The 16,289-nt window shown below is 33.4% G+C and overlaps 1 protein-coding gene across 1 annotated transcript in view; it reads left to right on the top strand.

The window, feature by feature from the left end:
* Positions 1-16,289, top strand: part of WDR72 (WD repeat domain 72) — a 109,789-nt gene that overhangs the window by 27,543 nt on the left and 65,957 nt on the right. The window contains exon 13 of the mRNA XM_032195171.1: positions 2,602-2,807. Within this exon, the coding sequence (XP_032051062.1) occupies positions 2,602-2,807 (206 nt within the window). The remainder of the gene's footprint in view (positions 1-2,601; positions 2,808-16,289) is intronic.

Genomic DNA, 16,289 nt, shown 5'->3' with positions numbered 1-16,289 from the left:
AAAGGTAATATCCTATTATTTCACAGGTATATTATGGTACTTCTTTCTGAAGTAGCTGAGCGTGTAGTTAATTGTAGTGAATTGTACAGATTACAGTGATATGAAAAACAAGGATGGGTAGAAGCACGTACACATATACATTTCCTGTATAGTAGACTTGCAATGGTAGGTCTTAGTGAGAGTTTAGTCTTCTACGCTTAAGGGAGAGCTACTACTTTTTTGGTGACTTTTATTTATCTTGTGTTCTGAAAAATGCAGTGAGATCTGTGGAGACCACCAAAAACTATTCTGTATGCATAAAGAAGCTAAACTAATATTGAATGAATGTCCACATTATTTCCTTATAAACTTAACTTTACAAACATGATAACACTTTTAAGAATATTTGTTCATTCATATCTAGTATGGATTGTATAGTCCTTCCTTGAATTTTTGTACTCCTGAAATATTGAAATGTTGCAGCCAGTATTTTTTCCTGAAGCGTTCATAAGCAGTCTGACTGAAGATCTTAGGCCTCTTGTTTTCCTACTCACTTCTGTAAGTCCTTGGCACTGACTGCAAATTCTGGGAAGGGGTGAAGAAAATGACATTGAAAAGAACAGGGCCTGATTTTTTTATTTTTATTTTATTTTTATTTTTATTTTTTTTCTGTAATAATATAGTGTAGTTTATGGCATTCAATTGAGTTGGAGGGGACAAAAAGTCAGTTGCATTGCTTTCTTGTGCTTTGAACAGGAAGACTATTGGCCATATAACTGAGGTGATACTACAGTTAAGAGAGATAACTTTTGGAGAAATTTCAGGTAAAGAAATTTTATAGAGACAAATGCATTGTGTGAGATCCCTCAATCCCAGTCCAATATTTTTAGCAAGTGCTACTGTTAAAACTTCAATGTTACTTTTTTTTTTTTCCTTCACTGACAATGAAAGGGGAAATTCATGTTGTATTACTTGAGGCTACACAGAATTTAAATTTAAGGAAAAATATGTCACATTATAGCAGATACTTACTTTTAAATTGTTCACATGTCTCTTATTGCTGCTATTTATAGGAAATGTAATAGTTTCTCAAGAGTTTAATTCATGGAGGAAATTTGTAGTATTTATTAGGATCTCATTTTAAAATATACTCAAGCTCAGTTACAAAGCTTTAATGTTAGTTATGAATTAAGTACTATTACTGGAATATCTTCTTCTGGTCATGAATGTTCATTCTAATTATTTCAATTGTTTGTGTTTAAATATCCTGCAAATTTCAGATATTGAGCCCTGTTTTCTATTCTCCAAAGTTTAGCATTTAGAGTGCTATAGAAAAATGTGTGTGGAATTTTTCCTGATTCCAGTCAGACCTTATATCTTGGTGGGAGGGGATGGGAATACAATTTCTATGTAGAACATAAAAAGGGGTAGAAAGTTTTAATTGGGAATGTAACTTGAAGGAGAGAGAACAGAGCAAATTCATAAGGTCTTCATTCTGTCTGACCCATAAACAGCCCAGAGACTCTGGAAAAGAGGTGTGCTGCTGTCTTCAAACAAAATCAAACAATCTTTTTCCATTGGGGACTGTCAGCCTTCCAACACATGAGCAAATGGATGACGTCATATTTAGCTTTCCTGACAGCATTTCACTCCTCTGCACTAACCTAGGAAATCACATGAAGAGTGGGAAAAATACAGTCAGAAGTATCAAGAATTAGCAGTCACTAGTCAGAACTAGATTAATTTTAGACTCTACAATTTTTCCATGTCGGCTAGAATTTCCAAAGCCTAAGGTAAATGATTTGTTCTTCAGGAGAAATGAAGAGGGTACAGTAAGAATGAAAAGAAAACTGAAGAAAGTAACTGAAGAAGAGCAGAACCAGAAGCTGTTCCTTGGGGAAATAGCACTCAAATCTGCCTGTATTGTGGATGCAATGTTTAAAAGAATCAGATTCCCTATATCCACACAACTGATAAAGCAGTCCATGAAACATTGTATTCATATTCCTGACTCTTAAGCTAGGTGTAATATATTCAGGTATTTAAAAAGTTTCAGAGGTAGATGGGTTTAAGTAACAGAATGAAAAATTTTGAGCTTTCCCTTGCTATTTGTAACCCAGAACACTAGAGGACAGCACTAAAATATTACATAAACATATTATTGTTTACACTGTTAATTACACACTGAAGGCTTTGTGGGAAGGAAAACAACTGAGAGTTAAAGTTAGGGAAAGTGGTGTTTTGAAATTTCTTCACTCCTTTTGAAAGTTGTATCTGACATCATGTTATACAGAATATACTAAGTCTATTGATGTTTAAGGTATTTGTTAGAGTCTCTTCAGTAGTTAAGCTTTTTTTTAAAAAAAAAATAAATAAATGTAATAATGCTATAAAATAGAATCTTGTGTAGAATATACATTTTTAATGTCTAGAAAGTAAGGAATTAGTTGGCTTGTCTATGAATATAGGTTAATGATTTATCTGTTTACATGAAGTGTACTGTGTTAATATAATATTTTAATATTTTGTTGTAAATATTGTGTTATTGTCACAATATTCAAATGGGAATGTGTATTAGTGTAGTTCCTTGAAAAAATTACAAATTGTGTTGTGTTTTTCTAGGCACACTGGAACGGCATGAAACAGGCGAAATAGCAAAAGCAATTCTTTCTTCCATTGAAGATTCGGAATACTTAGTGGCAGATGCTCTACTTCCTATATCTCAAGAGTCAAAAAGGAATAAAAATCCTGAATACAAATCCTCTAGCTCTTATAAGCTTGGCATGGTCTCTTATAATCTTACTCATACAGAAAAATCTTCAGATAAGGTAAGGATGCAAAGTAATGCATTTCTCTAGGGCACATATTTGTGATACAAATTATTTACCCTTTCATCTTCACTGTGGAGCCCTGCATTAATGTTGTGGATACTTGGTGTGAAGTTTGTAAAGCCATGTGCCTACTTGTTCAGTTTCTGTACCATTTTGTAAAACAAGTGGGAGGTGTGCCTTATGTATAGCCAGTAGTAGATGATCTCAGAAGGATTTTCTTGATTTTTAGCATACGTTTTGACCCTATTTGCTTATTCTGCTAACTTAAGACTGCATCTATTAGCAATACCCTCAGGGCAAGTGAACCCACAACTTCAGTTGGAAGTCTTGAGAAAAGCACATCATGGCACAATGCCATTGGCATTTCCCTCATTGCTCTTCTACAAAAGTGCAGATTTCTCTTGACATGCAGTAGTAGTTTTTATTGGTTGTTTGTTTTCTGTTAACAGTGGGGAATGGAGTGAAAGTGCTTTTCATTTAATTAACTTTGGAACACTTTATTGCTTAAAAAGGGCACAGTGGGCACCAAATATGTATGTCAGTATTCAGGAGTGATATGATCGAGCACAATATCTAGATTTATTGAACATTTTTTCACTAATGTAATTAAACAAAAAAATTGTGACTGATGGAAAAGATTTGCTCTTCCTTCTTGTTTTCCTGTTTCCTTTTATTATTCAAAATATAAAAAAGTACAGAAACTAGTGCTAATATGCTGTTAAAGCTGAGAAAAAAAGTACAAAGATATTGAGAAATAAAGTGGAAAGCTCATAAACAAATTTGCTTATGGCTCAGATATATATGTATATTACTTTTTAAAATTATCTATAAATAGCTGTTATTTGTTAAATGTAAAACTAACTTTTAAAAGAATCTCAAATTTAATACAATCTCAGATTTACTGGATTATGTATTACCTCATTCAGGCTGGAAGATAATGGCAAAATGGCAAGTACCTTTTTTTCACAGTCTGTTTATCATGAGTTAAATATATTCACTGAATTTTTGATACAAACATATCTTAAGAATGGGGATTCAACATTGCTTGTTTGAGTGTAGTCTTAATACATTTTTGGAATAGTTTTTCTCTGTGATGAATCGGAGGAAGACAATCTGTTATTCTTCAACAGTAAATGTAGATCAAAAATACTTTCCTATGAGTATGAGAAGGTGAGAAATGTTTTCCCTTAGCTTGCATGTAGAAACAACCTTCACAATGGTCTCTGGGCTTTTCCTGGCTTTTTCGATTGTGTTAAATGAAAGACTGGGTTTTCCAAAATTCAGTCTGATAAAGAATAGCTTAATCCAAGTCTTCATTCTGAACTTTCTTTTCTGTTTTTTTTTTTTTTTTTCTTTATTGCACTTAAAATTTATATATGCCTTTGAGTTTATAATTATGCTTGTTGAACTCTTTATATTTCTCTTTGACCTTTTACTAACCTTCGTCTGATTTCTAAAGTTCTTTTTGATCCCATTTTCTGAAAAGTCTTATTAGAGCATAATCCTGCTGAGCATGTTGTGAGGCAGATGGTGTGCTAGTTGGCCATTGACACAGAATCTGATCTCACTATTGCTTTATTAAAAAGAATAGTTTCTTCTAGTATTTTTAAAGAGAAATAACAAAGTTATAAGCATCTTTGAATCATAATTTTGGCCATACATTTTAAATCAAAAATTGTATGGATTTAAAGTGGCTGGAAGGGAGATGTGCTGCTCGTGGAATATAGGAAAGTAGTTTTTGGCAGATTATAAAGTATGCAGTTTAATGTGCTTTAAGGATTATTGTGATTTTAAATTGGAAGTAATGTCACAATAGGTGACAGTGGAGTTATAATAATTTATAGCACTTTTTGAATAGGCATGTGTCTCAGCTACTCTGAATCTGCAATAAAATATTCCATTTACATTTTTAAACTTTGCTCCTTAGTTACCTTGTTCTAACAAAAACTTTGAGAGAATATTATTGATGGCTCTTGGACTTTCCTATGACTGTCAAAATACCTCTTTTCTTTCACCTTCTCATTTTTTGTCTTTGTGGTCATGTTATGTTAGTCTAGTTCCTTAACAAATGGAGATCTGTACTTAGGAAAACTGCTCTTCATTCAACTAAAATCTGCTGTCCGTTGCATCCAGCATTTCTCCCCACTTCTGTCTCCATTAGAGAAGATTCTGTAGATTCCTGTGGGAGATACTGGAGGCTAAATGTATAGGGTGTAGCCAAACCTGGGAAGATAATGACAATGGTGGTCCACTTAATGCTTTTCCAGAAACCCAGTGTGGTCTGCACAAATGGAGCATGCCGCCCTGTGGATTTTTATACCTGATACTTTTTTTTTAATGAAGTTCAAATAAAGGCTTCTTATGAGTTCTACCACTTTTCTTAGTTCTTATTCTGGATTTTTTTTCATTTTTTTCTTCCAAGTGTTTTGTGTTGACTCTTTTGGAACACTGCGGCTTAGCATCTTGAAATAATTTCCTGAAATCCACTTTCTATGAAACTAGTGGAAGTTCTGTGGATATCAGTGGGTTCAACACTTCATGCTGTATTATTAGGTATATAATGATGACACAGATCAAACTATCATGAAAATTTCAGGTTCTCAAAAGTCTTTATCAAAATGCGTATAAACAATAACTAATTCATTATTAATTTGCTTCTTTGGCAAACTGTGTAATAGAAAGTTAACATGTTAAAGTATTGATAAGACTGATTTTGTGTGTGTGTGTATATGTATATAAATCAACTTTAGCTTGTTTCTGAATTCAGTTTCAGAAGACATGAAACAGAAAAAATGAGGAGGCTCTTCTGTCCTTGTCAATATTACGCTTGTAAGCAAATCTTATTTTGTACAATGATCAACATGAAGCTCACAAGCAAGATTCAGTATTTTTTATTATATTGTTTTGTCATTAAATATTATATTTAAGACAAAATAACATCTGCAAGACGATGGTTTTTCTTTCTTCCTAAGAAGAATAATATTCTCACATAACATTCCAAGCTTCAAAGCCTTCTTTCAAAACATTTGTCATCATGTAAATCACAGATACAAAAGCAGAATGCTTTGATTTCATGGTGTTTTGACCATTTTAATTCTTTTATTGTGCTGCACGTGCCAGTGGGAGTACCAATAACAGATGAGTGTGACAAATGCAGTTAACACAAGATCCATATTAATGTTGTCAAATACCCTTGATATATTTAAACAGATTTTAATTATTTTCCGTGTCAAAAGACCTGGAATATATAGTTTAATAGTTCTTCAAGAAAGCTTTACTTAATATGTGAATGTAAAACCTCTCATAAAAATGAAACTTTTATATTGGCCTTAGTCATTGACATAGGGTATTCATCAAGTCGGCAATTTGTGTGGCAAAGTGCCATTTGAATAGTGTATTGTTAGAATACTTATGGTCCACTTGACAAGGGCTCTTGCTGTAAATAGTGCAATTTGACTCCAGCTGTTAAAGAGTGGCTTTGACAGCAGCCAAATAGAATGGAGATGCTTTACTGCACCGCAGAAAAATCAATATTGGGTTCTTGTTCATAGTAACCTGTTTTTTCTTTTTTTTTTTTTTTTTTTTTTTCTTCCCCAGATTTACACAAGACTACCTAGAGTTCATTTGTGGAGGTTTAAATATTTTTAAGTGTCTGCTTTATTTTCAGATTAATATTAGTGATAAATGATGCATGTGTTTAAGAAGAATAATAATCAGAAAGTATTTTGTGGATGTACATAAGCAATGTGGTAACACAGCATTATTTCAACTCTAGCTTATGTGGATGAGTATTAGGATGTGGGTGCATAAGTTATGTAACTAATGACAAAGTCTTTCCTTCCTCTGTATCTCTTTTCCTTTTTTGTACTGCTTCTGTGCTATCGTGTTTTTTTTTTGTTGTTGTTGTTGTTGTTGTTATTTTTTTTGTTTATTTTAAAAAGCAGGTCTCTTTGTTGTTCTTCCTGTAACAACCCCCACAGATGTTGACAATCTGTAGTGCCATTGTAGATTTTCCTGAAGCATAGTCTTGCTGGTGCTGAACAGTTTTCCAGCAGTATGCAGTGACACAAGGTTGCTATGATACCTGGCCAGTAGCAATAGGTATTGAATCACTGGTCTTAATTACAATAGGCTACATACTAGATTGTGTGCTCCTGGTGTTTGTATGGAACTAGCTCTCATCATATCTTTAAATCATAACTACATTTGCTATCAAAGCTGTGTAAAAAGCTGTTTTTTAAATGTGTGTGTGTGTGTGTATATATTTATAAATGCTTCGGTACTGAAGATTAAATTAAGATTTAATTGATGCACAAGCTAGATGTTTGGGAATTTTTTCCTTGACATTTCACAAATATAAAATATTAGAAAATTTCTCAGCTTCTGAGTTTCAATAATTTAGATGTAAATCTGTGTTTTCAATACTCTTAGTTTTTTAGTGCACTTTCCATATGATTAGAGCTTCCTTTAGATAAAGATGTTGGAGGAAGAAGAGCTTCTAAAATTTGTACAGTAATTGCTAAACTAAATGATCCATGTTGGCCCTTGGTTTTTTGAATTATACTACTGCAGAGCTAGACTAGAAAAGGGAAACTTTTAATATTCTCTTCATATCTGTGTAGGTAAGATGAGCAAGACAATGATGAAGGGATGAAATAGATTTATCTACATATGAGCATTTATAGGAGTTTTTGTTTTATGTATTTCACTTCACTATTTCTTAAAATACTGATCTTTGAGCACTGAGCTATAACACAGCGTTAAAGAATGTTGCAGACAGTCAAAAATATTGAAGTGTACAAGATCTGTAAAGAGTAATTTGATTTATGTAATTATTAGAAATAAGTATAACTAGAGTAGTTAATTAACAAATACTATGGCACTCTTAAAATGCATTTAAAACATTTTACCTAATATTTGTACTAAGGAACTCCTTATTCACTTAATAGCATACATACTTTGCTCTTATCAAAATATATGTATGATGCCTCTGAAACAGAGGTATTTCTTCTGTAGTAGTCAAGTTCATATTTTTATAATTGCTTAAAACTGAAGAAATACACAATAGAATGTACAGAAGTAATAAATTAAAAACCCTACTTTGTGTTGTAATATTGTACAGAAGCAAAAGGCAAATAAGTGCACTGTAGGACAACAGCAGACATTACTTTTAGTAAAATAATGGATGCAATTGAAAATTGTTATTGGAAAACTGGAAAATAACTACAAATTAAGTCTTACCAATGGGGAAACTGATAGAATAGTGGAAATGAATTCAAAGCACAAATACCAACCAATACTTTTCAAATATGAGATCAGAAGCACGGTACATTAAAGACCTTTTATTTATTTTGTTTAGTGATATTTATAGCAGTACTATGCAGTTACAAACTTTCATTATTTGTAAGAAACGGACTACTAAGGCCAAATCAAAATAAAAAGACAAATGTTTCTCTTTAAAGAACAACTTTTGTTGTTCTGCCAATGTATTTCTTTTTCTTGTTTAGGGATTGGTGTTTAGAAATTGTATTTAGTAGTATATTATTTAAATGTAGTAGTAAAATAAGAAAAGAAACAAAGATCTATATATAGATTTCCCATAACCCAAATGCAATGTACTTCAGTACCACATTTATTGAGAAAGACACAATTATGTATTTTGTCAAGGGACCAATGTGGCAACATAACTACAGTGAAGGAATCACTTTGGAGTTCTGAGATTAAATAGGTGACAGTCAAAGGGCATCATGATCCTGAGAGAGGTTGATAGCTTGGACCCCATGCTGGCTTTGCTGAAAGTTACTGCAGTTTTCCAAATTCGTCAACCCAATCAATAAGTTGTTGATTTTAGTGTTTTCTCTATTGATTACTTAAAGAAAAGAAAAGAAAAGAAAAGAAAAGAAAAGAAAAGAAAAGAAAAGAAAAGAAAAGAAAAGAAAAGAAAAGAAAAGAAAAGAAAAGAAAAGGCTGCCATCGTGATATTGTAAAATATTTTACTCTTACAAATGTGGATAGTAAGCAACACAGGTTGACTAAAATCTGTGAATAATCTTTAAAGTTTTGTTTCAAAAAAAGCACAGTACTTATATACTTCTACAAGTTTTTCTCTGCTATTATACTGAAGGTGAAGTATTATACTTAATACGTTTGTTTTCTTTGTCTAGAAATCTAATTGGACCCTGTGCTAAAGCTACAGAAGTGCTACTAGTGCTAAGGTTCTACTAGAAGCAGTTCAACATCTGTAGCTCTTGTAAAGTATTTCACACTGAAGGACCATTTACTGAAGCTAAGCTAGCCATTGCTGTCTTTGTCCTTCTCATCTTTCCATGTACTTCGGTTGCCATGCTGCAATTCCCTTCTCTATCCTGTGGAAGCTGTAGCAATTTTTTTCTCTTTTTGTTTTTTTTTTTTTTTTTTTTGGGGGGGGGTGTATGTCCTGTGTTCAGTTTCTACCCTATTGAAGTGCTATTCCCTTTATCTTATTCTCCATTGATTGTTTCTTTTAGTTCTGTATGTAAAGTCCTGTACAGTTCTAAATCTTTTATTTTACCTTTACCCTTTAGAAGTCCCTAAGATGCAACTTCATCTGTAGATTGACCTAGTTTTTCCTTGTAAGTGCTTTACCTTATTATAATTCTGAAATTATAGTAAATTAAATCATCTTTGTAACCTTTATGTTTTGATGTTCCACAGTGGAGTTCTTGAGGATTATTCACAATTAATGACAAAAGAACGGTGGAGTCTTTGCACTTGTGGCAACAAGTATTTTCTGTTTTAAATATTAGATTCCTGGCCTTTTAAGTATAATTTGATTAGTGGTATTTTAGTGAAGAAAAGTACCAACAGGCATTCAGATCTGTGCTGAGGTGTGTACCTATGCCCATTCAAAACAGAATGGTAGCTTTGTCAGAAATACATTGGCAGCTTAAATGAAATTATGGAACATGCAGGGCTTGCAGAATGGTTTCTCCTGAAACCAACACCCAAATTTACTTTGCAGAAGAAAGACTTGTTATCTGCCAGCATTCTTCTAAAAACATTAAATCTCTTGCTTCCTTTAAATAAGGCAGAAATAAAGGACTGAATTGCAGATCAATTAAAAAACACTATCAACAACAAAGCAAAAGAAAAACAAACAAAAAAAACCAATGCTTATATTTCCTTCTGATGTGTTTTTCCTACGTGTGCTTAAATTTCCTACTCAAACCTGAATTTGGTCTGCTGGTCAGGTTTGGCTCTTGCAATTAATTCTGAGAAAGATGATTTAGCCAACCAGATACGTCTGAACATTTATTTGGAAATACTGTCCTCTTGGAAACCTATGCAGTACTACTGCCTTTTGTAAGATTAAACAACTCAAAGAAAGGATGGCATGAAAGCTATAGGTACAGAGATATTGCTGTTGTTCTGACATATCCTAGAAAATGCCATTAATGATACAGGAGCTGAAGAAAGTCCAGCCTGCAGATTCATGAGTTTTTAAGGACGGCATTTTCTGGGCTAGACTACATTATAGTATCTAAGGATTTAATCCCATAATTTCCTGTTTGCTTGTTTAGGAGAAGGTCACTTTCTTAGAATTCAATTGTGTACTTTCTATGTACTTTAAATTATATGAATGGGTTTCTTACAATCCCATATGGAAAATTCACAATCAGAGCAGGCCAGGGCAAATGCATTATTTCAGCTGGAGTCACCAAACAGCCATGTGTTGGTAACTTAATTTTTTATATACATCAGTTCTTCTTGGAACAAAGTTATATTCCCATGCTGTTAGCCTTCTTCTGTGGTCATGTTGGCAGTATCTCTTTCCAGCATTATTCTCACAGATATTTGGATATTCATTCTTCCAGTAAATTGTTCAGTATAATTCCCATATCCATGAATCAACTCTGTACTTTGTGGATTACTGTGGCATTGTTTGTCCAGCTGATCTAGGAAAAATGGCAGATTTTCCATTTTACAGATTTTCTAAGAGCTGGGTAAGGCTAGAAAAAGTTTTGGCTATTGCCCGTCTCTGAGTCCTGCATGTTTCTAAAGATTAATAATTTTTGGTTATGGAATTTACTTCTACATTCAAGATATCTTAATATGTTAGGATGTAGACATAATATACATATATTTAGTATATAAATTAATAAGACTTCATTTAAAAACACTTTATACTTCCCTTCCTTCTCTGCTTTTCATGGTGCAGAGACTGTCTACGTAGACAGATTTTATTTTGAGGTGAATGGAGTTCCCCAGTTCATTTGGATTTTTTCTATAATACAAATGTTACATAGAAGAGACATTGTTAAAGGTATTAAAAATAGTAAATGAACATGAGAAAGTGCTGAATGCCCACCTCAAGAGAATACTGTCTGTCCTGTGACTATTACTAACTGAAACTGTCTGAAGTTAAAGTGATAAGAATGACCTCATTATAGTCATGTTTACTCTGTATAGTGCTCATCCTATGCATAACATCAGCATTGCTTTGGGGTGGGTAGGCCTGACCTGTCTTTGCCTGCTTGGAAGGCTATAGATACTTTAGTGATAAATTGTTCACATGCTCCCTAAAATCAAGTGATCCTTAAGAAACAGGCAGGATAGATGTGGGAGTGTGGATGGATTTTCTGTAAGAGTTGTATTGGGTTAGTCTACTATGTAGAGATGAATGTGCAACTGATGACTTGAATTCTTTAGCCCTGTGCGAATTTTTAAAGATAACGTGTACTTAAGATCTATTTCAATTGTATACCTATAGTCTGTAACTACTTTTTAACCAAATGCATTTTTGCCCATATCCTAAATTGTTCATTTCAGCAGAGCAAGAGAGTGAAATGAGATAGCTGTGTATTTGCAAATGACAGAGGGCTTATTGTAAGCCTATTGTGAATAGCTGATACAATTAACATGGTGATAGAACAAAGAACTAGAAAATGTTTTAAGCTAGTATTCCTATAAAACATCAATGATGTTTTGCCAAAAGATTCAGATAAAAACTTTACCTCTTGGATTTATTTTTCTGAAAACTGAGACATGTTTTAAGAAGAATATGCCATGGTTTCATACAATTTAGGAAATTTTCAACAGTATATCTTATTAAGACTGTATAACACTCATTGTATATTCAATATTATTGATGATTATTTTTCAATTACAAATGCATAAATATGGCAAAACCACATTTATATCTATTACCAGTTCTTCAAGCATCACCATGAAATTTGATGCTTTCTCTTTTGATATTGTCTGACTGAAATTTTGGTGCAGTAATTTAAAGAGTAAGGTTTTTTCAAACATGTAAGTTCAGGGAAATTTGCAATCGAGGTCCAAGCCCTATCCGAATGCTCTGTAGTATCTAACTATTCTAGTATTTCTCCACTGTATGATCTGTTTGAACATGCGCTTTGTACCACACTAATTCTGACTGTCATAGTAAAAGCCTGGATTAAATTTTCTTCCTGCCCTTTAAATTAATAAAATAATTAAGCTTTCAAAATTTGAAGTAACTTTGTCATAACTAGTAAGTTAAGTTGTACCAAGCTTTTAGTTTTATCTGTAGAAGTTGAATCTGAAAAGTATATTTTCCTAGTCAATAAAGAGGACTTGTACATGTATTTGTAGTGCAGATTTAAGATGTGCTGTTTGAAATCTGAGATTTTTGTGGAACTTGGCAGCAATATTTTATGTTCATAAACCAGGTTGAAGCCCCAAACACAATTTCATTTATCTTTATATTCTAAGCTTTATAGAATCTGCAAAAGTGTCCATCTGTTCAGCTGAGATTGCTTCAAATAGTGAGTGGTCAGAGAGACTTAGCTGATAAAGGTCAAAGGAGCCTCTTGACCCTGTGATACTTGCTAAAGCAATTGGAGCATAGGGACTGATATACAGTTAGATATAGCTTGCTAAAGCAATCTCCACTTTAATTGGTAATGATAGCAGGAATACACAGTAAAGTCATTGCTGAAAGAAAACAAAAAGTATCCAATATAGTAATTTATTACCAGTCAGTGGGTTTCACGCACTAGGTTGTTTTACCCCTGCAGTGGTCAGAGAAAGCAAAAAGGTACTCTAACACTTAACTGGAAATGGATGCCCTGCTGCTATCAGAGATGCATGGTGGTCAAATGATTGCCTGTGCCATTAGCTTGGTAATGTTTTCTCTATTGTAAACTCAGCTCCCCATGTTCTTCCTGTGCATCAGCTGCAGATTGAAGGCTTTCTTGTTTGTCTTCTATTTGTGCTGCCAATCATCAAGCTGCTGTCCACCAAGCACATTTCAAGGAGGCAATTTTTTTACCACTATCGACTACCATCTCCAGCAGCCCAGGGCTCAGAGGATTTAGAAATGAATTTAATGCTTTAATTTACACTGTGCCAGCCATTTTGTGCATTGTTTATGTATTTGTATTTTTGAGACAATTACAATTTTTCTATTTTGCAAAACTGTTAGATTGCACCTGCAAATATGTCCCTGAAACATAACTGTTCCTTACATGTATTATGTAATGTTACTATTTTCATTTAAAAGGTTAAAAAGTCTAGTCAGGTAAAGCCACTTACTAAGGTATTCCATATTAATATTTAAAAACAAACAAACAAAACAACAACAAAACTTGCTACCCACCATCAAGGTCAAAAACATCATGGAGAATAGAATAGAGCTGTCACTGGCAATACAAGCGGTTATTTAAGACAACTGGGCGTGGTAGCCATCCTTCAGTCAAAACAGTTCTTCCAGATCCATGAACCAAAAATTTGAAACATAGGGTAGGAGTAACAGACAGATTTTTACAAGCAGCTGTGAGACATGCTTATTTTTTTATGAGCCTAGAGGCAGACCAATGATGGGACATGATTCCAAGAAAAGTTAGGAGTTCTGAACTTCTATTGATATCCCAGTAACAGGTATAATCAAGATGCAGAAAATTTTTCACCTGCAAAAAAAATTTAGTTGGCAAATTCTACTGCCCCACCCTCCTTTTCTTTTTGGTAGCTGAGTTTTGTCACATGTTAGTTTATAAAATAATAATCCTACTTATTGTCAATGCTATTGATTGCCACAGAGGTAATGAACAGTAAACGGGAGTAAATGAAATATGTAAAAGCTATTTAAAATTTCTGTTGTCTTTGTAGTGTAACTCAAGGTCAGATTACAGAGAAAAAAACCTGTTAATTTCATTAAAATACATCCAGTCATAGTCTCAAACATTTGTGCTATTTCAGAAATTATCATCTAAAGCAATTTAGACTATAAGAGTGGTTTTAAAAACATTTTTTTGCTTAATAATATTTGTGAAAGGGTGAAGTGTGTGTACTTTTTTCGCATTTTTCACAGATTGTCTTAATTGAATGCACTTAAGCAGACACACAAGGATGCTGGTATTTAACTGATAAACTAGATTTCTTTTTAATAAGTATATTTAATAATGGATTATTTACTCTTTAAAAGTGAAAGTCATGCTTACAAACTTTTATTATGGACTAAATGCCGTGTTTTATTGGGTCTGTGATTAAGTGGTCTATTAAGACTATATTTTAATGATTGTCAAAACAGTGAAGTTTAAATCTGCTTAAAAAAAAACTGCAGGACACTAACAGAAAATCCCCTTCCCAGCTGCTACCACCCCCTTCCCCAGGCCTCAAAATCACCCATAGCACAGTTTAAGAATTTTAGACTGCTTTCTCAATACTTCAGTGATGCACATTGCCACCCCCCCCCCCCCCAAAAAAAAAAATCTAACTGAAATTTATCCTAAGAAAAATTTATCCTGAGAATAAGTTGTTCATTTCAGCCTAACATTTTCTAGAACCTACTCTCACAAGAGAAAGCTTAAATGAGCAGAATTTTAACTCCCTGAATGTTGCATAATTTAAAAACAAATAAAGCAAAAACCTTACAGATTGGAATTGGTGGCTCACATTTATGCTTTATATACCATAATTCATATTGCAGGCTCTTCTGTGGCTTTTTTATTCTTTTATTTTTTTTTTTTTTATTTATTTTTTTTTTTAATCCCAAAGTGTACAATGGATAAAGGAAACCCAAACTCTGTAAGAATCCCTTTTAATAGTTTTGGACATGTTTTTGTGTAGAAGTTGATACTACCCACACTGTGAGAACTGAGCTATTTCTTTTTAGTAGTTTTAAAGTGCTCTCTAAGTATACTTTGAGTCTGGTTTTCCTTCTAGAGTCCACCACATGATCTTGCCACTTTATTTCTTTTATGTAAAATAAATGTCAAGACCATTCTTGTCAAAACTATTTTTAGCACAAAGCCAACAAGAGAGTGCATCTGGTAAAGAAAGCTGGAGTGCAGAAATAGTACATATACATGAGGAGCTGAAAAAATACAGGAATCCTTGCCAGCTAATGGAAGTGTGTATTTTACATGGAAAAATGTAAAAATGTTCCTAGATTAAGTTGTATCCCAGTGGAAAAATGCTTTTAGAGATGAGAAGGCAGCTAGATAAAATAACACTTGAATTCTACTTCCCTTTAAAATTTTACATAGTGTCTATGTCTCAAATATGTTAAAGATAGCCCACACATAGATCAGTGTTATGGTAAGGGTAGCCCCCTACCTCCCACTACTCATAAACAAGGGAAAATGTTTTCTGGGCTGCTAATGTGGTTTTGTAAAGATTTGTAAAGAGGGAAGTAAAAGAGCAGTCTTCTAAGTTATGGGAAGGAAAGGATTCCATGTTAGAAGAAATCCTGCAAAGTTGGCTCATGTCTTGTCCTGGCTCCAATACCTTTAATAGCTCCCTAGATGGCCCCTAGAGAAGTCATAGTTGCCATGCATGGCATATAGCATGGCCTTTCTTTGAATCCTTTCTTTTCTACATATAGAAAGCTGTCATTCAACCAGAGATGATGAGTCTCTGGATATAATTTTGGTCTGTAGCCAAGCTTCTTTAAAGCTCACAGGTGAAGGCTTCAAATGGAGCATTATCAGTGAATACAGATTACTCCAAGCAGCAAATGCTCTGAACTCCAATTGTTAGCAGGAATGTCATCAACATGGCTGTGTTTTTGAACAAGGGAAGTCTCACCTCTTTACTAAACTTCAGCATCTAACAGGGATTTTGTTTGGTTTGGAGAGGGGAACAAACACTATTTTACTTCAGAATTTGTTTAAATTAAGTTGTGATGGTTTCTAAAGCTTTATGAGAATTTATCAGTTTTGTTAGGAACTAGCCAATATTTTAACTTAAATGGCTGGTGGTGGTATTAATTTGGTAATAATGTATAAAGACACAATAAAATAAAGTGCTTCCGACTTCCCAGTTTCCAACGTAAAAAAAAAAAAAAAAAGTGTTAGGTACATCATGACAATGAGAACGTTTTTAGTGACAGTTTTTAGACCTTACAAAAACATGTTTTTCTTTTTCTAAAATTTACTTTCTTGACTGGCATAGATCTCCTTCAGAGTGAATTGTTCTTAAACTTATTGCTAGTGATGCACAAAAAAAAGTGGTAGCAAA

Source organism: Aythya fuligula, chromosome 11 (assembly GCF_009819795.1).
Source record: "Aythya fuligula isolate bAytFul2 chromosome 11, bAytFul2.pri, whole genome shotgun sequence".
NCBI classification, from domain to species: Eukaryota; Metazoa; Chordata; class Aves; order Anseriformes; family Anatidae; genus Aythya; species Aythya fuligula.
This window is presented reverse-complemented; position numbering and strand designations above follow the sequence as displayed.